This window comes from Cylas formicarius, unplaced genomic scaffold, assembly GCF_029955315.1.
Source record: "Cylas formicarius isolate icCylForm1 unplaced genomic scaffold, icCylForm1.1 PGA_scaffold_10__41_contigs__length_53128322, whole genome shotgun sequence".
NCBI classification, from domain to species: domain Eukaryota; kingdom Metazoa; phylum Arthropoda; class Insecta; order Coleoptera; family Brentidae; genus Cylas; species Cylas formicarius.
This window is the reverse complement of record NW_026844214.1, coordinates 15236060-15260965: the sequence shown is the minus strand read 5'-3', so window position 1 is coordinate 15260965 and position 24906 is coordinate 15236060. Positions and strand designations below refer to the sequence as shown.

Here is a 24906-nt window from a genome sequence, read left to right as displayed (position 1 = left end):
CCTCTATCTGAACTTGACCTGACCTTGGTCATCGCATTTCACTAATCCCAAGGATTTCGATGTTCAACCTTCTCATTTCTTTTATAGCATTGTGGACTTTGCCAGCTTCAAACATACTTCGCGCATTCCATGTAGCAATCCTCCTCATGACTGGCCCGGAGATTCTTAGCACCCCCTGACCATCAAAGGTCTGCCGGGGACTGAGGGCCGTAACTTTAGCTTTTCCAGTCATGCTGATGATTTGTCCTGGGGAGTTTAATGAGGTAGTTTCCAGTTGCTTTCCTCATCGCAGCGTCTTTGCCGTTGCAATCAATATGTGATAGTCGCCAAAGATTTTCTGGTATCGAGCCTTAAATGAAGTTTCTTCGGTAGCCTCGACCCAGTAATGTCATAGCTGCTTCCCTATGCCATGCTAATTTTGGTCCACCCCGGGTATTTCATTTCCCCGGTACCACTCATATCTGAGAGGCGTTCCCCTATCCGCCACCCGGGGAGGCGCCCGATGGGGGACTAGCAACCCCCGACGAATAATACGAAAATTCTTTAATTAATTAAAAGACATCGAATATATATGGGGCGGAACATGTTAATTGTTAGAGTCCAATGTAGTCCGTGAAAGTTGTCTAACTTCTTATGTCATTTCAAAATTTGTACAAATTAATTTCTCCAGTAGGTGTTTTAATAAAAAAAAAGAAAACAGCTTGTATTTGTATTCACCATTTTATGACTCTATTTGACTATTATGGAATTAATTCGTAGCGATTTAATAACAAATGGCGGTAGGTTAGAATTTTTTTTATCTAATTTCACTTAAAAACAGTCGTTATTTGATGTCTCTTTCTGTACATAATGGTTTTTCAAAATATAAACAATGACAATTTGTAATTTGAGAGTGCAGCAGAAACACAATGTCTTTTGATAGATCTTTATGATGGACATGTACCAAATTGCTGCCTTTTCGCCAATCATCCTGTTTGCTTCTTCAGAGCTTGACTGAAAGTGGCTCGTATTTTACTCTGTACCTGCTTATATATTGCTTAAGGGGTGGGGGGGGGGGGCTAATGAAGGGTATAAACACCGTCTCGGATGACTGATTTCCAAATTGGGGACAGGTAGAGACCTGAGATTGTTAGGTTGTTTATAGATTTCTATAGACTCTCGGATTTTTCGTTGGCAGAAGAACTGATTGCATGCAAGAATTTTAGTTTTATCAAATAAGATTTTATGCCCGGTTTCATGAGTGTGTTCCGCAACAGCTGATGAGTTTATCTGTCTGTCATGTTCTTTGAGCCTAGTATTTTTCGTCCGGTCTCTCCAATGTATTCTTTGCCGCATATGCACGGAATGCTGTAAACTCCTGGCGTCTCAAATGGAATTTTGTCTGGACGAACCGCAGATGTTGAGAGATTTTTGGACAAATGGTAAATCTGGTTTTGACGTTATACTTCTTTAGAACTTTTGCTATATGGTCAGTGATGTTTTGAATCTAAGGAAGGACGGACCACAGTGGCAAGTGTAGGATTCTTTTCGGCCTCATTGCTATTGGAAAGTTGTGGTGAAGTGTATTTTTTGATGGAACGTTTAATATCTTTAATGTCGAAATTATTAGAGAGAAAAGCATAGGTAAGGTGTTTTAATTCTGTTTTCAGTGACTCGGACTGAGATAGTTTTATGGCTCTGTAAACAAGAGAGTTGATAACCGATGATTTTTGGGCCGGATGGTGATGTGACCATTCGATAAGGTATCGGTCTGTGTGCGTAGGTTTTCTGTAAACACAATGACCCAATGTTAAGTCTGATTTTCTATTGATAATATCTAAGAATGGCAAGTTATTATTAGCTTCCAACTCAATGGTAAAATGTATGTTAGGGTGTATTGAGTTTAAATGTCTAAGAAAATCTACTAGGGTTTCTTGACCATGAGGCCAAATAACAAATGTATCATCGACGTAGCGTTTCCATCATTTTGGTTTTAGATGAAAGGTGTCGAGAGCTTTCTTTTCAAAGGCTTTCATATACATATTCGCAATGACTGGTGATAGTGGAGAACCCATAGCTGTTCCCGACGTTTGTTCAAAAATTTGACCGTTATAACCACTATCACCAGTACGATATAACATTTTAGAATTATACGTGAATCCAAAAAAATTTTTGCCTTTGAAGTTTTTTGAAATTGTCGACAGGTTCTGAGAATAGGTGTCATTTCGTAATAAACGAAATATGGACAATGTCGCAAACTTAATTAGGCATAACAAAAATGTACTACCAACCTTCCAATTTTTGTCGCCCAATTCGTTTATTAAGGAGTCTGTTATTTTTCCGCTGATGTCCGCCCTGGGCAACAAGTCTTGTATGTTCACCTCACCGGCCTCATCTTCTAGAGCATCGAGACTGTTCGAGCTTGCTGATTTTGGAACACCTATGAGCACCACTCCACGTCAGATCTACACTTTTCCAAAACGTGAGAAAACTTACCTCTAGTTGGAGCGGGTGGATTTTGACCTTTATACTTGTCAAACTCGGCGACTATTTGATCGCGCAGCGATGGCTTCTCGTTCTCAAAAAATACGTATAGACTTGAGCCCATGTAAAGATACAGAATTCCTAGGAACGATATGGAAGATTGACGTACCCCCGGATTCGTCGAGCTCAAGGCCTTCTTAGAGTTCTCGATGATCAGCTTCACGTTCAGATTGCTGATCGAAAAAAAAAAAACGCGTTGTTTTGCTTAAAATCGTTATCCTTTGAGTTGAGGCTATATGGAAGATATTTTAAAGTATCTTAGGTATAGGATGAACTTTATGGGTTTATGAGCTGGCTATCCTGGAGAATCGTAGGATATTTCACAATCTGTTTTGTTTTTAGGGTAATAGATGGTGTTATTGATTCTCCTTGCATTTTGTCAAGGGTGACCCCTCACTGAGGAATACTCGACATGCCCATAATTATGTGTTGATCTTCTGGGTTAGTAAATATACTATCGAATTTTTCTATTTCCTTCAAAAGTTAAAACTAAGTTAAGGAATATTTTGTTGTATTGTTATGTATTTTGTATATTGTTCTAAGTTGAAATTATATTCATATTTTTAAAATAGTTTTATATGTAAAATCAGGCAACGATTGAAAGAAGAAATAAATCTTTCTACAACTCGTTTTCCTCCGTTGCCTCATATACAGGATGTCTCACTTAAGAACTCTACATTGAACCATAAACAAACATTCTACAGGAGTAATGCTTAAGCAAATTTCATGGAAATTAGTATAGTTAGGTTTTATATAGTTCTGAATAAGAATTCGTTCACACTTTATTCTTTAAAAAAATTCGCAATAAATTGTATTCCATCTAACAAAAAAGAAGTTATCCAAATTGAGCCATAGACAAACATTATGCAGCAGAAAAAAAATCAGGTGTGCCCTTTATTTTAAAAATACTCGCGAAATAATATTGGTTAGCCCTGCGTTGTTAAGTATCTGTTTATCTGGATTATATGATTATTAAGTTACGTCAAAGATAAGTCGATCGAACTAGACATTTCAAATCCGAAATCCGAAAAATGATCTACAATATATCTCTAAGATATTTTTCTAATAAAATTTACCGTTTTCGAGAAAATCCAAAAAACCGCAATCTTTACTTTTGACGTTGAACAATTTTTTGTCACACATAGAATCAATGCGGAGTTTTGGCACTTTATTTCTACTGGTGTCCCCGAGGTCTCCACAAAAATCCAGCTCCGTCGGATTTTTTGTGATTTGATTACTATTTTTATATTTAATTTTTTTAAATTTAATTTAATCAGATTAAGAGCGGAGCAAATCTGAAATTAATTCTGAATTTTTATGAGTGAATATATTCTTTATATTCAATACGGAGAATTTGAAAACAAAATTTATTAAGCAAATTGGAAAGCAAAAAACTGGATATTATTATGGAGTTTGTGAAATGGCCGACAACAGGTATAGTTGTCACCTTGATTTTTGAAACCCGGTCTCTGCAACTGCATAGCTTGCAATTGTCAAAAAACTCTTCCTGGTGACATATTTGAATTTGTCTAAGTTCTTAAAACAGTACGCAATGGTACGCATTTTAAAGATTTTTAGTAATAACTTTAAGAATTCCAATCCTTACATCCTTTTTAGGAATTGCATCTGTTGTGACCTATCTCCAAATGTAAATGACAAGTTGAATTCTAAATATTTTTATGACCTTGTTGATTGTGTCCCAATGTCTCAATGATCCGCTCTTGTGTAGATATAAAGGTAACTTCTGCAGCGCTCTATATTTGTTGCTACTTTATAATTTTGTTATTTGTACAACTACAAAAAAGTACTCCATAGACAATTGTGGCTGTGTCATAATTGCATCAGTCGATTTTCCTATTTCCGCAAGAAACAATCGTGTCAAAAAGTTTCATACTACTAATTATACCACTGATAATCCTGAGACGCTAATGTGTCAGCTACCGATGAAGTTGCTTTATTTATTGCTGTGTGTGGCCAGTTTTCGGCATTACGGGATATATCAGCTATTTTAGAGACAGAACGATGCGGTTTTCACAATACTGTGCTCGATTTTCATAAAACAAAAGATGTCGTTTTGAGAATAATCGTAGACACAAATTTTGTTATTTGTAGAATATTAAATTATTGCTAAAAGTAATATACAATTACAAAAAACTACTCCATAGATAATTGCGTCTGTGTCATAATTGCATCAGTTGATTTTTCTATTCCTGCAAGGAAGAATCGTGTAAAAAAGTTTCATAGTACTAATTACACCACTGATAATCCTGTGACGCTAATGTGTCAGCTACCGATGAAGTTGATTTACTTATTGCTGTGTGTTCAGTTTTCGTCATTGCGGGATATCTCAGCTATTTTAGAGACAGAACGATGCGGTTTTAACAATACTGTGTTCGATTTTCATAAAACAAAAGATGTCGTTTTGACAATAATCCTCTCTGTGTCTATTGTGAATACCGCATCCTTCTATCCCTAATAATTACTGAGATACCCTGCAATAACAATGAAAAATGGACACACTGTAAAGTCATTAAAAACCAAGGAAAGGCAGGTGATTTAACTATACTTATAATTTAGTTGCTGAATAAATTGCTAGGCTACCCTTTTTTTGTGTCAGGTAAGTACCATATATTTTCTATATACTTTTTTAATCAATGAATAACTAACATAATAAAAGTAACTCATAAACTGCAGCTAAATTAAAAATATATTAAGTAAATAATTAAAATGACTAAATAATGAAATGCCCTAGGAATGGAATGACAACAAGCTCTCTTACGATATTCCGAATTCCTTTACGGCAACCAATAACCAGTTCAACGCCTCCTGCTGCAATTTCGGGCTTCTTTGGGAGAAAACGGTTTCCAGTACCGCAGTGGACACATGACCCAAATTGGTTGCGTCAGCCATGGCGGTTAAGGTTTCAGCGACGTAGGGTCCATTTTTGACGTCCGCAATTTTATCACATATGTCGTTAACGCAACAGTCGACTGTCGTTGTGGAAAATATGCCATTTTCAGCCAAGTACTGAAAAACAAAGTTTCGCTGCACAAATCTTTCAGAGCTGCAGCACAAAACAAATTGTAAATCATTGTATGTACGTGTGTACACAGTTACTATATTTATTTTATTAATTTTTTTATTTTACATTTTAGATCTTAGAAATGCAGAAGTTGTACGGTTTAATACGTATATTTAATATTACACACCTATTTTTATATGGTAGTATAGCACTGTATATTTTAAAAAAGGATTTCAAAATATGTAACATATTTTAGTTATTTTATACATTAAGACTAGAATTAGGTAAAAATAAAACCGTCGCTATACATCATCTCCTCACGCGAACGCATCGTCTTTTATATAATTATTAGAGTTGTGGCATATCTCTATTGTTCAAAGTAGATAAATAAATAGAAATAAAAATAAGATTGTTGAAAATATCCTGAACACACAGTTGCTACACTCTTTTTAACTTACCTAAAGCTCTAATGACCACCATTTATATTATAAAGTTATTTATTTCACTACTAATTAGTTCGTTAATGTTATATATATGGTCATATCGAATAAAACAAATTTTGTTTTTTAACAGTCTGATGTTTTCAAAATGATTTTCTACAAATAGATAGATAGATACAAAACATAAGAAAAATCTCAACATATGATTTATTTAAAGGGAACATCCTATTTTAATTTATTTTTCTTTGTCCAATAACATCCCCCAAAAAAAAAACAGTCTATCTCTCTTTTTATTGTTAGTTGCCAAAGCAAATTTAAAAAAAGAATGTAATAACATGTCAGATATACTAAAAGATCTCCTCCTACCAAGTTTTAGAGAATAAAAAATTTTGTATTATGTATACTACTTCCCACCTAATTTTTTGTTTACTATATGTTTAGTCTTTCCTTTTCTCCAAACAAATATTACATATATAATTTCGTTGTTTAAGTAATTTAAATATAATTTTGTTAAGTGTTTTTGGCATCTTTTTTATAGTTTAGTCTAAATAGTATATTAAAGTATGAATTTTATGTATCCCTGCGTGTTAATTGAAAAAACAAATATTGTTATTTTTAGAATCATTATTATTATAAATCACATATTGGAAATAGCATTATTATTTATTTATTAAAGGATTCGATTTCTTGTATTTAAATATAATACTAATTTTAATGTGTATATGGAATTTCTATTAATAATTGGTCATAGAAACTACTAAGGTACGCCGCTGATTTCTTTTAACCACTCATTATTATTTTTTAAATTAAGCAACTAAAAATAAAACTGCCCCATGATTTTTTTTTCTATTTTGATTCATAATCAGAATAATATTGATTATTAGCTAGTCAAAAGACAAAAATAGATAAAATAAATAAAATAAAATTAACTAATAAATTTTCAACGTACAATTTTGTTTGGAAATATGCAAATCCCACAGTCATCACAAGTGGCTATATAATTGTACTAACAATAATTACAATCAAATTAGTGGTTTCAATCACAAATATAAACTATTTCCCTTACATATTGCATTACATTAAATTACATTATTGCATTTGAAGCTATTTAAGTTTTTACATTTCTTAATGCAATCAGATAATTCATTAAACTGTTTTGAACCCATATAGAACTGATTATTTTGATACTATTTACTTTACGTAGGTAAAAGTTATTTCTCGACTTGTGTTATATTCATGTTCTCTACCAAATGAAGAATTATTTAATAAATGTTTAAGAAATTGCTAGTGTAACAATTTATAAACAAAAATTAAAGTGCCTGTGTTTGTTTTATACTTAATACATAGATTTGCATAATTTAACATATCAACTCGCTAAGTATATAAGTCATAATTGAATATGATGCTTAACTTAATTATTAAAAACAAGAGAATTGAACAGAAGTAGAAATGTGACGAAATTATTATTCTATTGTTGTTGTTCAAATATACTCAAAAACTAACATTCGTAGAAAAAGTGTAGTATGCAACAGGTTTATTAAACTTTTTAAGTCACTCGTTTATTAAACACTGGCTTCGCTGAGCTCCGCTCGTGACTCAAATGCCATTTGCCACACTTGTTCCATGATATACTATTTAAGATCGCATCACTTGGTGCAAATATAAGTTGGCCATGCAAATGTAGGTTACAAATGTAAATGTAAATGCAAATAAATAATTATTTAAAACATGTCAAGCGATAGAAGGCAGCCTGTTGAAAATTTGATGAAACATTTTACTCAAACTGGAAGTGTTGCTTATGAAAAGAACGAAAGAGTCAAAACTGTAGTGAACGAAGAAAATGAATTTCAAATACTACTTAGGGTGGTATATTGGTCATTTACATACATTAGTTAAATTATTCTAAAAACTGTTTTGCTGCTTAGTGCAACAAATGTACTTATTCTACCTCCCTACTCCAAAATACCCAATTATACACAAAGTGATACTTTGAGACGTCTGTTTCCTTACTGACAGTCGCGAGCCACTTTGGTACGTTAATCACGGATTTGGGTAGATTTTAGCCATAGTATTTTAACATTTGTCAGTACTGACGGTAACTTCACATGTGACTCATCGCCTATATTGTGTTTTCCAAATTTAGCCACGGTATTTTAATATTTCTCAGTACTGATGGTCACTTCACATGTGACTCACCACCTATATTGTGTTTTCCAAAAATGTATCCATTAGCTAATGGTGGTAAAAAAGTATAAAACTTGTTGCATACTAACTTTGGTCTCAACATAACACTATTTTTACTTTGCTTTATTGTGCACGTCTGCCACAGATAATTTTTAAATAAAATTTTAAACTCAATCACATCAAAAAATCAACCAATCAAAACATTTTTGCTTTGGCACTATAAGCAGATGGAGAAAGTATATTATCTTTCTATGGTTATGTTCGTAAAGAAAAATCCTAGTCTCCTTAGCCACAACTTTCACTTTTAAGTCAATGAAGACTGTTACGAGGAACAGAACCGGACTCTGAATCCCTGTGCGTTTTTTGATGGTGATACAAATTTTCGGGAGATAAAGGCCATATCACTCTTTGTTTAGCGGCATAGTTAGGGTTAAAAACAGAAATTTGACGTTGTAGTACGACCTTATTAGAAGATTAATTACGACGCGTTGCAAGGTGAGCCGACCGATCGAGCGTTTCGGAGGAGTTCCGAACCTGCCGTCGCACCGCCAGAAACACGTTCCGTTTTCTCAGTCGGTTCGGAGTATTTGGACCGATATATTCCCTTCCTCTGCGCCCTGGTTCGGAGTATTTCATCGAGCGGCTCCCGCATCAGGGTATTTCGGCCGAAACCATCCTTTTGGTCCCCGACGTCAGTTCATTAGTACGGAGTATTTCGGCCAACCGCCCCTGTGGTTTCGGAGTATTTCGTGCCACACTACCCGTTCCTATCCTGCATGGGTTCGGAGTATTTCGGCTGACCGAGCCCCCCACCCACCAAAACAGAGACAGCAAGGCAGGAATTGGAACTCCGGAAAACGCAACCCCCTTTCGAAAAGGGCTAATAATCTTGGACTTTTAGGTTGTAAATATATTGAAAGGCCGGGTAGTTTTAAGGACAGTGGTTATTTGCTATAATTTTAGAAATAAAGCTGCGATAGTCCGCTATCGTAAAAAATACGAAATTTAATGGAAATTTAACGTTCTCCACCGCGACTATCAAGGGTAAGCGGAGCCTAAGCCACTTCGATTACTTAGGCTGGCGCCCGAGAACTATCGTACATTGACGTCGGTCAAGCAAAAAAAAAAAAAAATTAGGTCTATCCCAGACATGGTGGAGTAAAGGCGGAATTTCCGTCGGCGGAGTCCACACTAGCACAGTTGATAAAATGGAAAACACCCTGAAATTGCGCTAACGGAAAAAAGTTCTTCGCATCCCAAATTTCTTTTTCCATCAACTAACGAATTTTCCACCAGCACTTTTCTTTCCTCGTTCTATCTTTATATTCATCCACCCTCTTATCCCAAACACTTGGACGTCCCTGAATTAATTGGATTAATTTGTCCATACCCATTATCCCACCAATCAACAAGTTAAAATTGTAATAAAACCATTTCGCGACCTTCCACGACCCTTCTTCTTTTAATGTACTATGCTAAGATAGGACTTAACTATGATTTTTAATGGGTAGTAGGGATTGCAATTGTCGGTTGTCTTTTTATTATTTATCAATTTTTACTTTTTTATATTGTAATCTTATCCTATTATATTAATTAATTCTTTGTAATCTTGTAGATGTTTATATAATAATAATAATAATAATAATAATAATAATAATAACAATAATATCCTTTTATTATTATTATTATTATTATTATTATTATTATTATTATTATTACCATTATCTGTAAAGTGATGTGATTGCATTTGAAGCCAGAAATAAACATTTAAAAACGTCATAAAAACCAATATTCTTACCTTCACAATGTCCAGTTTCACTTTGAGTACCTGGAAGTTAGTGTCCTTTAAGCCTGGCTTCTTCATTACGGTCTTAACGATAGCCTGCGTCGGAATAGAATTTCCGTCCATAGTTCGTAATTTTGAAATTATTTGCTCTGCTGCCACCAGTCTGCAATACATCCAATTGAGCACATCCGATGACGAACCACCTACACAGAAATACCTGGTCTTCCATACTGAGTCCACGAGTTCGCTAACGATGCCGCTAGGGAAAAGGTCCTCCACGATACTATCCACTTCCACATCGTCGAGTTCCTTTTCAATCTTAAGAGCCGGCTTCGGTGCAGCTTTCACTCCCTTACACTTCACGATGGTGGCGGTTCCCGTTAAATTCGTCACCGACGGTTTCTTTTTCGGTACTACGGATACGATGTTCAAGACAATGAATTTAAGCCAAAAAATCTATTTGTAGATAAAGTCTATTTATTTCCAAAAATTAAAGTAAAAAATTTTGGGGGAGAATTAACTCATTTAAAGTCAACTACTTAAATGTAATTTGTAAAAAGTGAAAGTGAAAAACAAGGAATTTGTAAAGACTATGGAAATTTTACCGCTTCTGAAACTAGGAACTTGTGAGAACTATGGAAATTTTACCGCTTCTGAAACTATAAACTAGTGCTACAAATTACAACTCGGGTACTGCATTAAAATAAAAAAGTACATCATAATAGTAAAACCAAAGGATTGTACCGGGCAGTAAGTAAATCAGAAAAAGTTATTTTCGAGTTTCTGAAATGTCCACCGGGGAACGTAATTGTTATCATCAATTTTAAAACTAGGTTCTATAAAAAAATCCAGGATTAATTATGGTTAAAGTGAGTATTGTCTGTATAGTACTGTATAGTAAAGTTGAGACAATTTCAAACCTTTTTTAATTAATGCTTAACGGATTTAAAAAAAAACTTGGAGTCCGTAAAAAGGGCTACCAATCGTGCACCCTGACGTGATTAGGATTTACTATTTACAAATCTTCTGGATTCCTACTGCGTTGGTTTTTAACAAATCAAATTTGTGGACGTTTCTCCAATCATCCTGTTCGCTTCTTCAGAACTCATCTAAAACTGTTAATGAAACTGACGCAGGAGGAATCCAGAAGATTTGTAAATAGTATTACTTTGACACCAGCTGGCGTTTTCTGACATAATCGCAAAAAGTGATCAACGAAATTAATAAATGCAACGATATGGCTTTTTAATGTCAACCCAGTGAAATTCGCATGTCAACATCTTCATCCTTAAACACACATCCTTACGTTGGATTTTTAAAAGTCTTTTTTTAACAAAAATAACGCGCAGTTTGCTTTCTTTGCAATGTGTACACTGTCACACCTAGGTCCATCTGAGAATCGACACTTGATTGATATAATAGTTCAAACCGAGATTGTTCTTGCCATCATGCAGCACAGAGCACTTTCGAGCATTCAGCGGCAATAGCCAAGTTGAACACCACTTGGAAATAGTACTCAAGCCTCTCTCCAATACGTCCGCACGTGTTGAAGGATTTGCAAATAATTTAGTGTCATCAGCATAAGCGCTAACATGAGAATCAATGCTTTAAAGCAAATCCACGGTATACACTAAGAATAGCACTGGCCCCAGCATCGATCCCTGGGGAACACCACTAGGCACGTTTTGTGGCAGTGAAAAAGCGTTGGCAATTCGAACTCTGAACGACCGGTCGCTTAAAAACGCCTCTATCCACTCTAGCAGTTTACCCCCCACTCCGACCTTTTCAAGTTTGAATAACAAGCGTCGATGTGGCACTTTGTCGAAAGCTTTGCTGAAGTTGAGGTGAATAATATCCACCGAATCACCTGAGTCAAGAGATAATGTCCAGTAATTTAAGCATGTCAATGTATTTAATATGATCTGGCGGGAACAAAGCCATGCTGCGCTGTAGGTATAATATGGCAGTCGATCAAAAACGGTAACAGCTGATTTACTATAAGGCGTTCAAGAACTTTACATATAATACTCACTAGGCTGATAGGGCGGTAATTTGAAACATCGAGCATATCACCCTTTTTATAAATCGGTGTTACATTTGCGGATTACCACTGGGTCGGGAGTGTGGCAGAGTCCAAAGATTTTCTCCAAAAATCAGCTCTGCAAGCACAGCGGCACGCGCTTTTAAGATTTTACTGGAAATTCCATAAGGTCTGGGAGCAGAATATTCTTTTAACTCAGAAAGAAGTTTTTTTACGTCCTCTTGGTCAAAGTGAATGTCTTCTAATAAATCTAGATTTATAGGACCATCATAGTGAGAAGATAGGTTAGCTGGTTCATCAGCAAAGACACTAGCAAAATATGAAGCAAATTCATTTGAAATGAAGTGCTGGTTACAGGAGACCTCTCCCGAGGTATCTCTAAAGACAGGAAGGGATACCTTAGACGATATGTGTTGTCTGACATAGGAATAAAACCCTTTGAGCCGAATGAGGAGGAATCCTAACTTCGCCTCTAGTTAACAAAGGTTATTCAGAATTGGATTTAACAAAATGAGTTTTGGAGCTTGTGCCTAAGTAATAATCCAGAATAGACAGAAAATATGTCCACGCAACATTAACGTCGTTATCAGGAAAGTTCCATGTATGGAAAGGTCTGCAGCTAATCTTGCAAAATTTGTCTTGCATAACATTTTACGATTATTGACTTGCTTGGGCTAGTTATAAGGCTTGAATACAAAACTCAATAACGACATGATCAGATTTGCCGATCGGGGAATCAAGTTTCAATTTGTCAAGATTGAGAGTTGATGGAGCGTAGTTCTCTCGGAAGCGCGCGTGTTCTTCAACAAGTCGACTAAGATTACAATCTGACAAAAAATCTAGGAACATGTATTTCATGGAAGTCGGGACAAAGTCGTTTGAAGTAACAGGTCAGGATATTCTTGGGATGTTGAAGTCGCCAGCAATAACAGGGTTGACGAAATTTGTGACAAAATTGTTCATGGATTGTAAGAGCTATAGATTAGAATAATTATCAGTATCGCTCGGCCTGTATACACAGGCGACTTAAAACTAAAGTCAGAACTGGTAAATGACAAACAGCGTCTATCATCTGACCCATCATTAAATCTAAGAGCTTGATCCTGTAAGTACCGGCAATATGATCAGCAACGTAAATACAAGCGTCGCCGCCCCACCTGCTATCGGAATGATAAATTGTATATCCTAAAATAGATATGGTGCAATCGGGAATGGAAGGCTTTAACGCTTACTTTTTTGGAGCCGAGATGTTGACGATTGAAGGCACACCTTTAATATATTTTATTGTTAACTCCTTCTCACCTTTCTCGTGTTTGTCCGCGTGTTGACGCGCTGAGAAGGCGTTTGGTCGTCAAATATCTTAAAATTTCTAAACGGTCCGGTTGTTTTTCTGTTTTAGGATTTTTTTAACCACTTCAGGATTTCCAACTACGACCCTTAGCGCTCGAACTCTAGACCTTTCCCCATCAGCATGAAGGGCTCCCAACAGAAGCAAAGAGACATTTAGAACTTCATTCGTTTTATGATGTATAATCTCCGTTGTCGATTGCTTATCTTGATCTCGATCAGACTTGGGAAGTTTTGAAATGGTAATATTGCCGGAGCGTTTAAAGCGCTCATATGCTTCAGATAAAATCTCCTCCCGTATGTCAGGGGTGGGAGGAGAACTAGCTGAATTAACGATCGCAGCTTCGAGAGCCGCTATGCCACTGCTGAAGGTTGTTTCCATTCTCTCCAACCTCTTATTCTACTCATCTAACTGTCCATCTCTCGCCTCAAGTTTTTTAACTAGCTGATCAAGCTTGTCTTCCTGCTTGCTGCATTTACCGCAGAATATTATAAAATTTAATGCGCGTCATACAAGAAGCTGCCTCCTTCGACAGCCCCACATAGACGGCATGCAAGTCCCAGTCACTGCACTTACCACTGAGCCTTGGAGAAGACAGCGACGTATTGCACTCTTTACAGCACATCGCGTTTTATATTGAGCGGTCCTGGTAGCGGCCAAAGTGAACGAGAGCCAGAAAAAGTTATACCTTTTTTGAACGCCACAAAATGTCAAACCGAGCTGGTGGTAATCAAATGTGTTTAGCCTAAACTGCTAACTAAGAGGAGTATTTTCACGTAATACACTAAACACATCACTTAACGAAGTTTCAGCAATAAGAATCAACCCGAGCCTTAGTTGCAAGCAAAAAACTAATCAGAGCAACAGCACCGACATCCGCACGCGTTCACGGTAGATTTACTTTACACCTCTTTCATATTTATTTTATTCGGTATTATTATTACTATCATTGTTATTATTAAGTGATTTAGAATTTTTTTATTTTCTTTTTAAGAAAAGAGATTTCTGCTTCATGTTTCATGAACTTTATATACAAATAAAACATATCTTGTTACCTATAATTTAATTCCCAAATTACTAGCAGTCTCTATCGGTTTCGTGTATCATAACTACTTGTTCTATCAAAAGAATCAAATGAGTGATACAGTTAACGGTTAAAGATCTCATACTGGGGCCCAGGAAGCATACCATAGCGGCACTGGTTAGAAGAGCTTTATGACTCTTATATAATGATTTCAATTCAATAAAATTAAAAGAAAAGTGAAATACAGTCCACTAGGCAATCCAAATAATGCGCTATCGAGGTTAACTAAACAATGTGCATATGACACTAAAAATTATAGACTGCTTGATGATCTTAATAAAACTAAAAAGTGTGCGGAAACCACAAAATGATTTTTTACGAGTTTGCGTTTATATAATATCTTTATATGTATTTAGTCTTTTTAACTTCTGATTTAAAATAAACTGTTTCATGTAACTTATCTTATAGGTATTTAGGGTGTATTCAGTTCCGGAAACTTTTTTGTACAGCTTCAGGAAAGAGTACCTCTGCAGAAGAATTGATTATTGCTAATGCTAATTACAACCATCCAAGAGAAGATAACAATATTAGAGGAAATATAAAAATAATAAAATATTACTGCTTGCAAGACAGAAGAAATGTAAAGGCTATTTATGATGGTATTGCTACACAGTAAGACAAGTGGGGTAGGAGTAAGATTCATTTGTCGAAACTGACAATCATATTCATTTTGTTTATATTACCTATAAAAGATACACAGCGTGTTATAAACTGGCAAAAACAAGAGATACAAGTTAGGTTAAATTGAAGCAAAGCTACATTGCAAATCCATTGACCAAATTATATACATACCTATTATGACATACTACCTTTACGTTATGTATTTCAAAAACCCAGAAGGGCAGTTTATGTGCCTTATAATTCAATTAGAACATCCTTGCAAAGATAGTGGCGGACAACAACTTCAAATGTACCAGGGAGCCTTGAGGGATTGGCGGAAATTTTACAAACAGGCGAGTGGTCTAGATATTCTAATTCTTCAAGTGGGCCTGTTTTTCAATTGCTGTGGTGACCAGGGACGAACAAAGAGCAATTGTTTTTGGAAATACCCAATTTATCAGCAACTTTGGTCATTCCCAATATACCTTTATAAATGGTACTTTCAAAGCAGTTCCAAGAAGATCAGGATTTGCACAGATTCTGACTTTTTGCCACATGCATGGATCATGTAAGTGGAAGTCTCAATTTGGTTACAAATAATAATTATATTTAACCAGCACATTTACTGTTAGTAGTTCAATATTTTAGGCTTTTGCCATTTTACATGTATTTATGAAGAGAAAGTTGAAGTCTCTATATGAAGCTGTATTACATCATCATATTACCGAGATATTTCCCCATTTTATTAATGGTACTGTGGTAACAGCAACTATGCATGGATGTTTCTTTGATTTTTGCCAGGTTTTTCTAAATTGTTAAATTTTACTAGTTTACTGTGTACATAGGTAGGTACAAACTCATTAGTTGTAAATATATTGTTATTAATTTAAAGATAGTCCCCTATTTTCTTAACCTGTCATTGAATATAGTGATATTAAAATTTTTACCAATTAAATGATTGAGTATTTATTTCTAAATATCTTCTTAGTTTCCTTACAAGAGTACCAATCAATGCGAAAAAACTATACTTAATTTTTTTGTTTAAATTTAAATTGAAAGTAATTCTGCCATCACACTGCCATTTTAATGTTAAGTAGGAATATTATATCTACCAAACGATTTGACTTTTTGAAAACTATAAATTTGTTCGCCCTCGCTGCCGCCCTGACCATTCTGAAGTAACCGAATACAGGACGACCGATCGACCGACCGTACCAAAACAAACGAATTCGCCGGAATACGATTCATTTGAATGGTTTAAGATTTAAATGCATGACTGAAACAGGCCACGGAAAAGGAATGGGAATATTGTTATAATTATTCTATAGTATTGAGTGGCGACATTGATTGGTAGATTTGCTTATGTGTTGAATTGAATATTGAATGAAATATCTATTTCCACACAGGTATTTAAACAAATTAATGTATTACTGGTACAACCCAATACGTAGCACCTATTTTTATAAAATCATGATTACACAAAAAGCAGAACACAGCTAAATATTATACTAACTAGAACAGAAAACATAATATAGAGACACAACAATAATTCAAATTCAAATGAATCTGAATCGGTTGTTCGGACGATTAGGAGTCAGTGACTATTGCCGCTTATGTTGGCGTCAGAAAGTATTGAAATGAACGATTGATTGAAATGATTCGGTCCTCTTCGAAATCGGTCAATGATTGATTCGGTCCTTGTAAAATGAACGATTGATACAACACTAGGTAATAATATAAAGGCATAGTTACATTTGCTGAGCTATTTTATAACAAATTAAATAAAATACAAGTGTAAGCACGGCTCAAATAGCAAATCAATTTATAAAATGTGGAATTTATTTTACCATGGTTAATTATCTATATAGGTGGATTCCACTATATAGTGTACATCCAAACAAAATAAAATCAACAGTTTTCAAAAAAAAGTAGATGTTATTGGGCATGACATAAAGAACAACAATTTACGCTATTGTTTAAGCTAAAAAAACTTTTATCTTCTTAGCTCCAGGAAAATTATTTCTCCACATAAACGCTTTGCCGCTGTCATATCACTTTCATTCAACAAACTGATATTCCTATTATTCGCTAATTAGTGTCTGGTCTGAACTTTATCATATAACTTTTAAGTGGCCCGTCCGGCCTAATAATCCCTGTGGTTACAAATTTATATTGTAACCACTCTCTTGTATTAAGTATTCATATATGTAATAAGTTTTAAGAAATCATGTGCGGAGTATGTTAATTATGTAAATTGACAGGAATTTTGTTTCGTCAGTTTTGAAATCCTTGTCAAAAGCAGCGTCAAGATCAAATTTTTTAATTAAATTATTAAATTATTTTAAAACTTGTTGATTATTTCACTAGAGAAAAAAATGCGGGAAAACCGCTTATACCCTAAACGCCGTCCACAAGCTAAGTGTCATGTCATTTTTACGAATTAGCAATTTAAGTTTCTGAAAATTATTACCGTGTTTCTAGTAGGTTCTACCATTTATAACATGATGACTAACGTCCACGTTGCAAAAACCCTTGCAAATTAGAATTTTAATTAAGTTTTTAGGATTGGGTATCCTAACGTACCTACTTTAAACTAATGAATTAATTAAAATCGGAACTCACCTAAAAATGGTGGCAAAATAGCTAAGACATATGGTTCATTTTTTTTATTATGTCACTATACGTGACGTAATTGCACAACTGCTCTGAGTGAAGTATATTTATTATTTCCACTATTATATGTTTGCTGGCCTTTAGAATTAGTAAGGAATTTATTATTATCACCACTCGCCATAACCTTACCTGCAGGCGCCTTGAAACCCGCCTTGTCCATTCCTCCTTCTTTTGCCTTGTCAGTTTTGATGGGGGCTTTTTTCGTTGCAGCAACCTTGACAGAGATCACCGCCTTTTCATAATACTCTCTCACTTTGTTCATCTTTAGGGTGTCCTTTTCGATTTCTACCAAGAACGGGCCAATCGCTTTTTCACCAACAAGTTTCATTAACGTGCCAAGGGTTTCAGCAGTCGATTCCCTCACAGTTGGATCTGCAAGCGCCCTTTATGACACAAAACTACAGCCAACAATAAAAACGCACCCGGTTCATTTAGATTTTTCACCAAAACTCCAACGACGGCTTTTAGATGTTTTTTAGTGATAGCCCTGGGCAATGTTTTGGTAAAAGCCCTAGCCAAAAACAGGGACGTTTCTGACTTAACAGAGGGATTCTTGTTGTTAAGCGCTTCAAGAACGTCCTCCAGAATGGCTTCGATGTTTGTCTAAAAGTAATGAAAAGTAAGAATAATATACATAGACACCAAGAATTGATTTACTGTAAGATACACGCCGTCAATGGCATCTCTGAGTGCAGTCAACACGTTTTGCTTCTTTTCCTTAAATTTTTCCAGTAGGGTGGAAACTAGCGATACGGAATAAATCTGGAACTGTCTTTTTAAACCGGCAGCTAAGCCCGCAATACATCTCGCGGCCATCGCCACGCATATAACGTTGGAATCTTTTTGGACCACCTAATGAAGAACAATTTAAAATTTATTGAAGACGGCATCTGAAAACTGTTACTTTTTTGAGGGCCCTAACCAAGTCGCCATAATCGCCATTTTCCAGTTTCGGCGATTTGAGCAAGTTTTCGACGATCTCGAGTACGTCTTTCCTTTCTTGCCATTTTTTTGCTTCAATTTTTTCATAAAAATCTTTTGGCAATTTGGAGAGAATATTGACAGGGTCGGCAAGGTCGTACGGATCGATCTCTTTAGGCGCATCCTCTTCATTATCTTCGTCGTCGGCGCCTTACAAGTTGAAATGTAATTGCTACATATTATGCCAAATAATTGAAAAATAGAGATTCACATGTTTGCCCATGTTAGAAAAAAATATTATAAACAAAGTGGGCAAGAGAAATACAGGGTGTTAATGAAATGAGATCATATAATCTAGTTAGTGAATGTGGCCTCACTCTGATATCGAATTATTCCATCCAAATCAGATAAAAAAAATCTATTTTTTCGTAATCTTACCTGGCCTTATAGGAAACGCATTTCGCTGGACTGTTGACGGTTGGTGCTGCATTATTTGACACTTGGATGACATACATAACCCAATATATTTTTTTATTAATACAATAAATATTTCAACTATTTCTTCAATAATTTCCAATGTCTCATAGTACACTCTGTCTATAAATATTATTTTCTACTTAAATCTAGTCGCAATTGTTGATCAAAAACTTATTTTACGCTTGAAAAAAAAATGGTGACCTTTAAACAAACCGTTTGCACTTAGCTCAAAGTAAGCGGAAATGTTCAGACAAATAATCATTTGCTTAAAGCTATGTTGTGTTGAAGGCGGCATATGACTGCAACCGCAGGTGGTGTAAACACAACAGGTTGCCCTACGTTCCAAGTACCGAGTAAAGGGTGCGGAGAGGTGCGGTCACATTGAGTTGATAGAATTATCGTCATTATAGAGTAAATATTTATTTCTTAAATAATAATTCTTTGCGGAATAGTAGGAATCTATCAAAAAAATATCTTATGATTTTAAATTTTAGATATACCTGAAATGCTGTTTGCAGTGCTAGTAGGTAGTAGAATAGTAGAAATTTTAAGCGAAATGCATTTTTTCATTTTCCTTAAAGATAAAGAACTTCAACAAATATGGGATGGTAAATGAGATGGCAAAAACTGTCTGGTTTGTTCTGAATATTTTACAAAAGATAATTTTGAAGGGTCTTATAAACTTCATTTGAGTCGGAAGAAAAGGCAAAAGTATTGAACAAGTCTTGGATATTTTCATAAAAAACATTCAATTAGAAACCTAAATGTTATTAAAAATTAGCAAGATTTTTTATTATATTTAAACGAAAAATCGGACAAAACAAACTCTGGTTTGCACAAAAATTGTTTTATTTTATTATAAGCAAAAGAGGTTTTTGTTATTTTATACGTACGACTTTTTTTATATATCCAGGCGCTGTCAGATTTTTATTTAAAAAAAAGGTTCCAAAAATCTACCTTGGAAAATTCTTACCCATACGTTGAATCTAAAGTGACCTTGCCGATTTTGATAAAGTACAGCATGAGGATTTTCTGCGATAAAAATTGTATCTGTTAAATATTCCGAAACAGTTAATTCTCGCTTTATCACTCCAAACATTTTCCGATAAACCAGTTACAAAATTGTATTCTTCTTCCGGCATCCTCTTCATGTAATTGGTGAACTTTTCTGGTACGATATGACTTGAATTTATGTTTTTTAAAGTAGTCAAAACTTTGGGGATATGCTTGGTAATTGGTTAAATTATTTTTTAACGTCCGAAATAATCGCTTGTCTGTTTGGTGCCGCTCTGGATATGTATTGAAATTTCGTACTTTTCATAATTTTAAAGCTTAAGTTTGGCCACTAAAATTATATGAGACAGAACACAAAATTCAATACAAAATAAAAGGTATGTAAAAAAATACCCTATATTTCCGCCTTTTTTCAGATACCAAATTTATATGGCTGAACAGCGCACGGCATTTTTTTAAGACCATAGTCAACTATAAATTCATTTATAAGAAAACGGAGAAACTGTAGAAGAAGTCTGAGTACCTAATGCCCTAGTAATGTTTTTATCCGAATTCAAAATTTTAATAAATAAAAAGTTATGGGCAATTTTCAAAAGAGTCCAAGAACGCCCTATATCTCGGTCATTAAATGTTTCTCAAAAATCTAGTCCTTGACATGCATGTCGATTTTCCTCTATCTAGTTCAGAAATAGGTTTTTTCTGTTACAACACTCCAATTACGAGTACGAAAAAATTAGAAAACATAAAATTTGCTAAAGAATAAAGCTTAAACACGAAATGTTAAATGTTAAAACTATATCTACGTTATCGATTTTCAAGCAAAAATATTTCTAGATTTCGTTATCATCTATTTTATTTTGTTGCACCTTTCATAATTGTGACTTATTCATCAAGACAAAAAAAATTATTTATAATAAAATTACTCGAAAATTCTTATCGCTGCGTTTGTCAACTATAAATTCATTTATAAGAAAACGGAGAAACTGTAGAAGAAGTCTGAGTACCTAATGCCCTAGTAATGTTTTTATCCGAATTCAAAATTTTAATAAATAAAAAGTTATGGGCAATTTTCAAAAGAGTCCAAGAACGCCCTATATCTCGGTCATTAAATGTTTCTCAAAAATCTAGTCCTTGACATGCATGTCGATTTTCCTCTATCTAGTTCAGAAATAGGTTTTTTCTGTTACAACACTCCAATTACGAGTACGAAAAAATTAGAAAACATAAAATATGCTAAAGAATAAAGCTTAAACACGAAATGTTGAATGTTAAAACTATATCTACGTTATCGATTTTCAAGCAAAAATATTTCTAGATTTCGTTATCATCTATTTTATTTTGTTGCACCTTTCATAATTGTGACTTATTCATCAAGACAAAAAAAATTATTTATAATAAAATTACTCGAAAATTCTTATCGCTGCGTTTGTGAAAACTTTCAAGAAAAATATCCAAATATTGCATTACGCAGAAATTGAGTGCATAAGTTTGGTAAATAAATTCAAATTGGATCTGTTGCAGATATAAAGACGACTTTAACCCAATTAATTTTGTAATCGATTAATGAGCATACAGTTTACAAGTCATATTGGAAATGTGTGCAAGCAAAATAAAACTCTTCCATATAAACCAGTTTTTAACCAAACCTGGGAACATGGGGACCGTGACGAGCGCATGAATTTCTTTTTGGGTATAGGCAATAAACTTCTAAATAAGAACATGAATACACCACCAATATTTGGTGCTCCATTTCCTACTTTGGAATTATAATATACTTTCTTGATGACACGTGTAACAGACATTCTTATTTGTACATACTTGAAACATTTTATTCAGAAAAGTTGGTAAAATTGCTTCTTCAGTATCGCCAATATATGTATTTTCAGCATGACCAGTGTACCGTATTCTACAGATGTGAAACAAAAATGGCAAATATGGAAATCTATGGACAGGCCGCAATGGATAAATTTTTAGGACAAGATTACGATTTGTTTCATTGGAGGAAAACTAACCAAAAAAGTTTTGAAGCAGAAAACATTGGATGCAGCAGAATCAATTGTGCTGGAAAAAATAAGAACTTTTGACAAATTTCAACAGTGGAACATTTTGTTAAATATAAAATTATGTTCACTTATCTAATTGTTATTTTTATTTTTTATTTTCTTTATTTGAATATGCAGTAATGGAAACAAAATGTTTTTCGTTGAATACAATCATTATTAGCTAACACTGCATAGGCGATTGTTTGCAACCCCTATGAGTTTCCCATTTTCAATTATAAATATTCTCTGTTCTAAAGTCAACATGAACACACACACATCACAATTATGAAAGGTGCAATCAAATAAAATAGGTGATAATTGAACTTGGATATATTTTGATTTTAAATAAAAATTTTAATATTTCAAATTTTTGCTTGCAAATCTGTAATGTGATGTACATTGAAATTTAAAACGTTTGTATTTAAGCTGTAAAAAAGGTCACTTTATTCTTAAGCAATAATTACATTTTTGCATTTTTTCCTTTCCTGTACAAAAAAAAAAAATCCGAACCTTATATTTAAAGCAAGCAAAAACTTTTATAAAAAATGTCCCCTTATCTACCCCATCCATGCACATAGTTAAATGATCAGAGAAAACGAGTTAACTATTTGAAGATGGATAAAATTTGGTAAAAATATTATAGCCTCCCTGAGGCTTATTATCTAATAGCTATATAAGTAAAGCTACAACAGTGACCAGCAGCAAAACATCCCATTAGAGAGCGTTGTTGTAAGCTTAGGCAGTTAATAAATCTAAATAATAAAAGTGATCAACCAGAGTTTATTTGTAAATACCAAAGACACTGTACAACTATTTTGATATTTGAATTTTTTAAATATTTGGCATTCTAACTAACCACACTAATTTTGGCTGGAGTTTAATAACACTAAAATAGAAGAAATTATTTTCTGGGATTTGAATTTATGTTATTAGCAATGTCCTTACTAAACATTAATGGAGAATCCTTTGTAGTGTTAGTAGGCAACATAATAAGTTCAGCACAAGCAGTGCAACTCAGCACCGTGGAAGACCATTTGGCTAGCTTATTTTATCTTGACCAAAAATTCAGTGGCCCCAAAAGAACTTTATTCAAAATTTGTGGAGTAATTTTCCCGAAATACAAGGCAGTAATGATTATAAGAAGTAGTTTTGTCACATTGCATCATTCATTCATATGATGTCATTTCAATAACATTATTAGTGAGCTATTCGAAATAAACAGTTCTTTACTACAAGCACCCAGGCTTTTAAAAAATGTTATTGACTCTGGAAAACAATTGTACAAATGCAGTCTCTTATAATTATTTGCATGATACATGAAGATTTACAAAAAGGTTTATCTAGGGAACTATTTCATTTGGCTGTGTAAATAGGTACTGGCACTATGTACATTTTACTGTAACAAGTATAATAATAATTTTGTTTTGATGCCAGTCACAAGTTTAGATGGCCAAAAAATAAGATTGCATAGTACAATTTATCACTGAACCTTGTGGAAATATTGACTATTATTTCAACAATACTTATTTATTGGAACTCACCATCAACTTCTTCAGCATCGGCCATTAGTTTGCTCTGTTTTTGCTGCTGAGAACGAACATACCTCAAAGGGCAAGATTTAGTTCCATCAATTTTTAAAAACTCAGTTTCTAGTTCAGTGAGCTGAACTGCCTGTAGATTTGCATTCTGCAGATGAGCCCTACAATACAGACATAACAAATCTAAACCAAATATAAATTTTAAGTTACCTTAAGCCAGGGCCTATCCACCTATACAATTCAATGACCATTAGACGTGCTTCATCTCTAACAGCTTTATCACGATCAGAAAACAATACTCCAATTTTCTTCAAAATTGGTTTTGGGCTTACAATCTTTATACCAAACTCGCGCAGTGCCGTGGTCAAAGCTTGGATGCAAGCTGCTGTTATTTTTGGATTTTTTTGCTCTGTGCCCTTTAATAACTCTTCCAGAACCTAAAACTTGAATATTCAACATCCCCTAGAACTATTACAGTGACTAGCTCACAGCTTCTTGTTTTTCTATCTCAATATACATAAGGATGATTTGCAATGCTAAGTCTCTGGTCTTGAGTTTCGGCGCAGCTATGCATTTCATGACTATGCCAGACATTACTTCCGAAACAGTTTTACCAGCAAACCCATAGTTTTCTACATAAGCTAAAGTCGCCTCAAGACCTTTCTCTTGTGCTAAAGCATTACTGTCTGTTACAAATTTCTTCACTAAACCCAAATATTTGGAATACTCGGGGGACTTTTCATCGTCCAGATGCCTGAACAACTTAGTCACTTCTTCATATCCATTTACCCTAGTTTTCCACAATTTATGAACACATTTTTCTTCGATGGGCAACTTTTTAAATTCTTCATCCTCCATTTTGTTAAATACCTACTGTTCAGCCCCTGAACACATCTATTGATACCTAAACTGAAATTTTTTGCTTTGCCAACAAATAAAAAAAAACAAACTTCAAATAAAAACTTCTTCAATTAGAAGGAAATTATAAGCGATGTTACAATTACAATAACTAAACAGGATTTTAGACGCACACAGGCTTTTTCTTCGCGATTTTACTCCGTTATTGTTATTTTACCCGAAAAATTAAAAAAGTAAAATCTCAGCTGACCAACGATCGATCACTTTGACGTCTTTTTCGGTTTAATCTAGGGATCCTATTCGATTCAGGAAGTTCAACTCACCAATCTCTTCCAAGCTGTGTTTGACACAAACC

The 24906-nt window shown here is 34.4% G+C and overlaps 1 protein-coding gene across 2 annotated transcripts in view; it reads right to left on the bottom strand.

The window, feature by feature from the left end:
- The window catches only part of LOC132697118 (protein mini spindles), a 47850-nt gene extending 22944 nt beyond the window's left edge, over positions 1-24906 (bottom strand). Inside the window, exons 1-12 of one of the 2 annotated variants that reach the window (XM_060662419.1) lie at positions 24183-24906; positions 23904-24130; positions 23697-23854; positions 18606-18832; positions 18359-18553; positions 18124-18304; positions 17831-18073; positions 10173-10368; positions 9968-10118; positions 5303-5550; positions 2476-2696; positions 2271-2419 (exon numbers count right to left, since the gene is read on the bottom strand). In XM_060662419.1, the coding sequence (XP_060518402.1) occupies positions 2271-2419; positions 2476-2696; positions 5303-5550; positions 9968-10118; positions 10173-10368; positions 17831-18073; positions 18124-18304; positions 18359-18553; positions 18606-18832; positions 23697-23854; positions 23904-24130; positions 24183-24551 (2565 nt within the window). In that variant the 5' untranslated portion in view covers positions 24552-24906. The remainder of the gene's footprint in view (positions 1-2270; positions 2420-2475; positions 2697-5302; positions 5551-9967; positions 10119-10172; positions 10369-17830; positions 18074-18123; positions 18305-18358; positions 18554-18605; positions 18833-23696; positions 23855-23903; positions 24131-24182) is intronic. The other variant, XM_060662412.1, reaches the window with a different exon arrangement.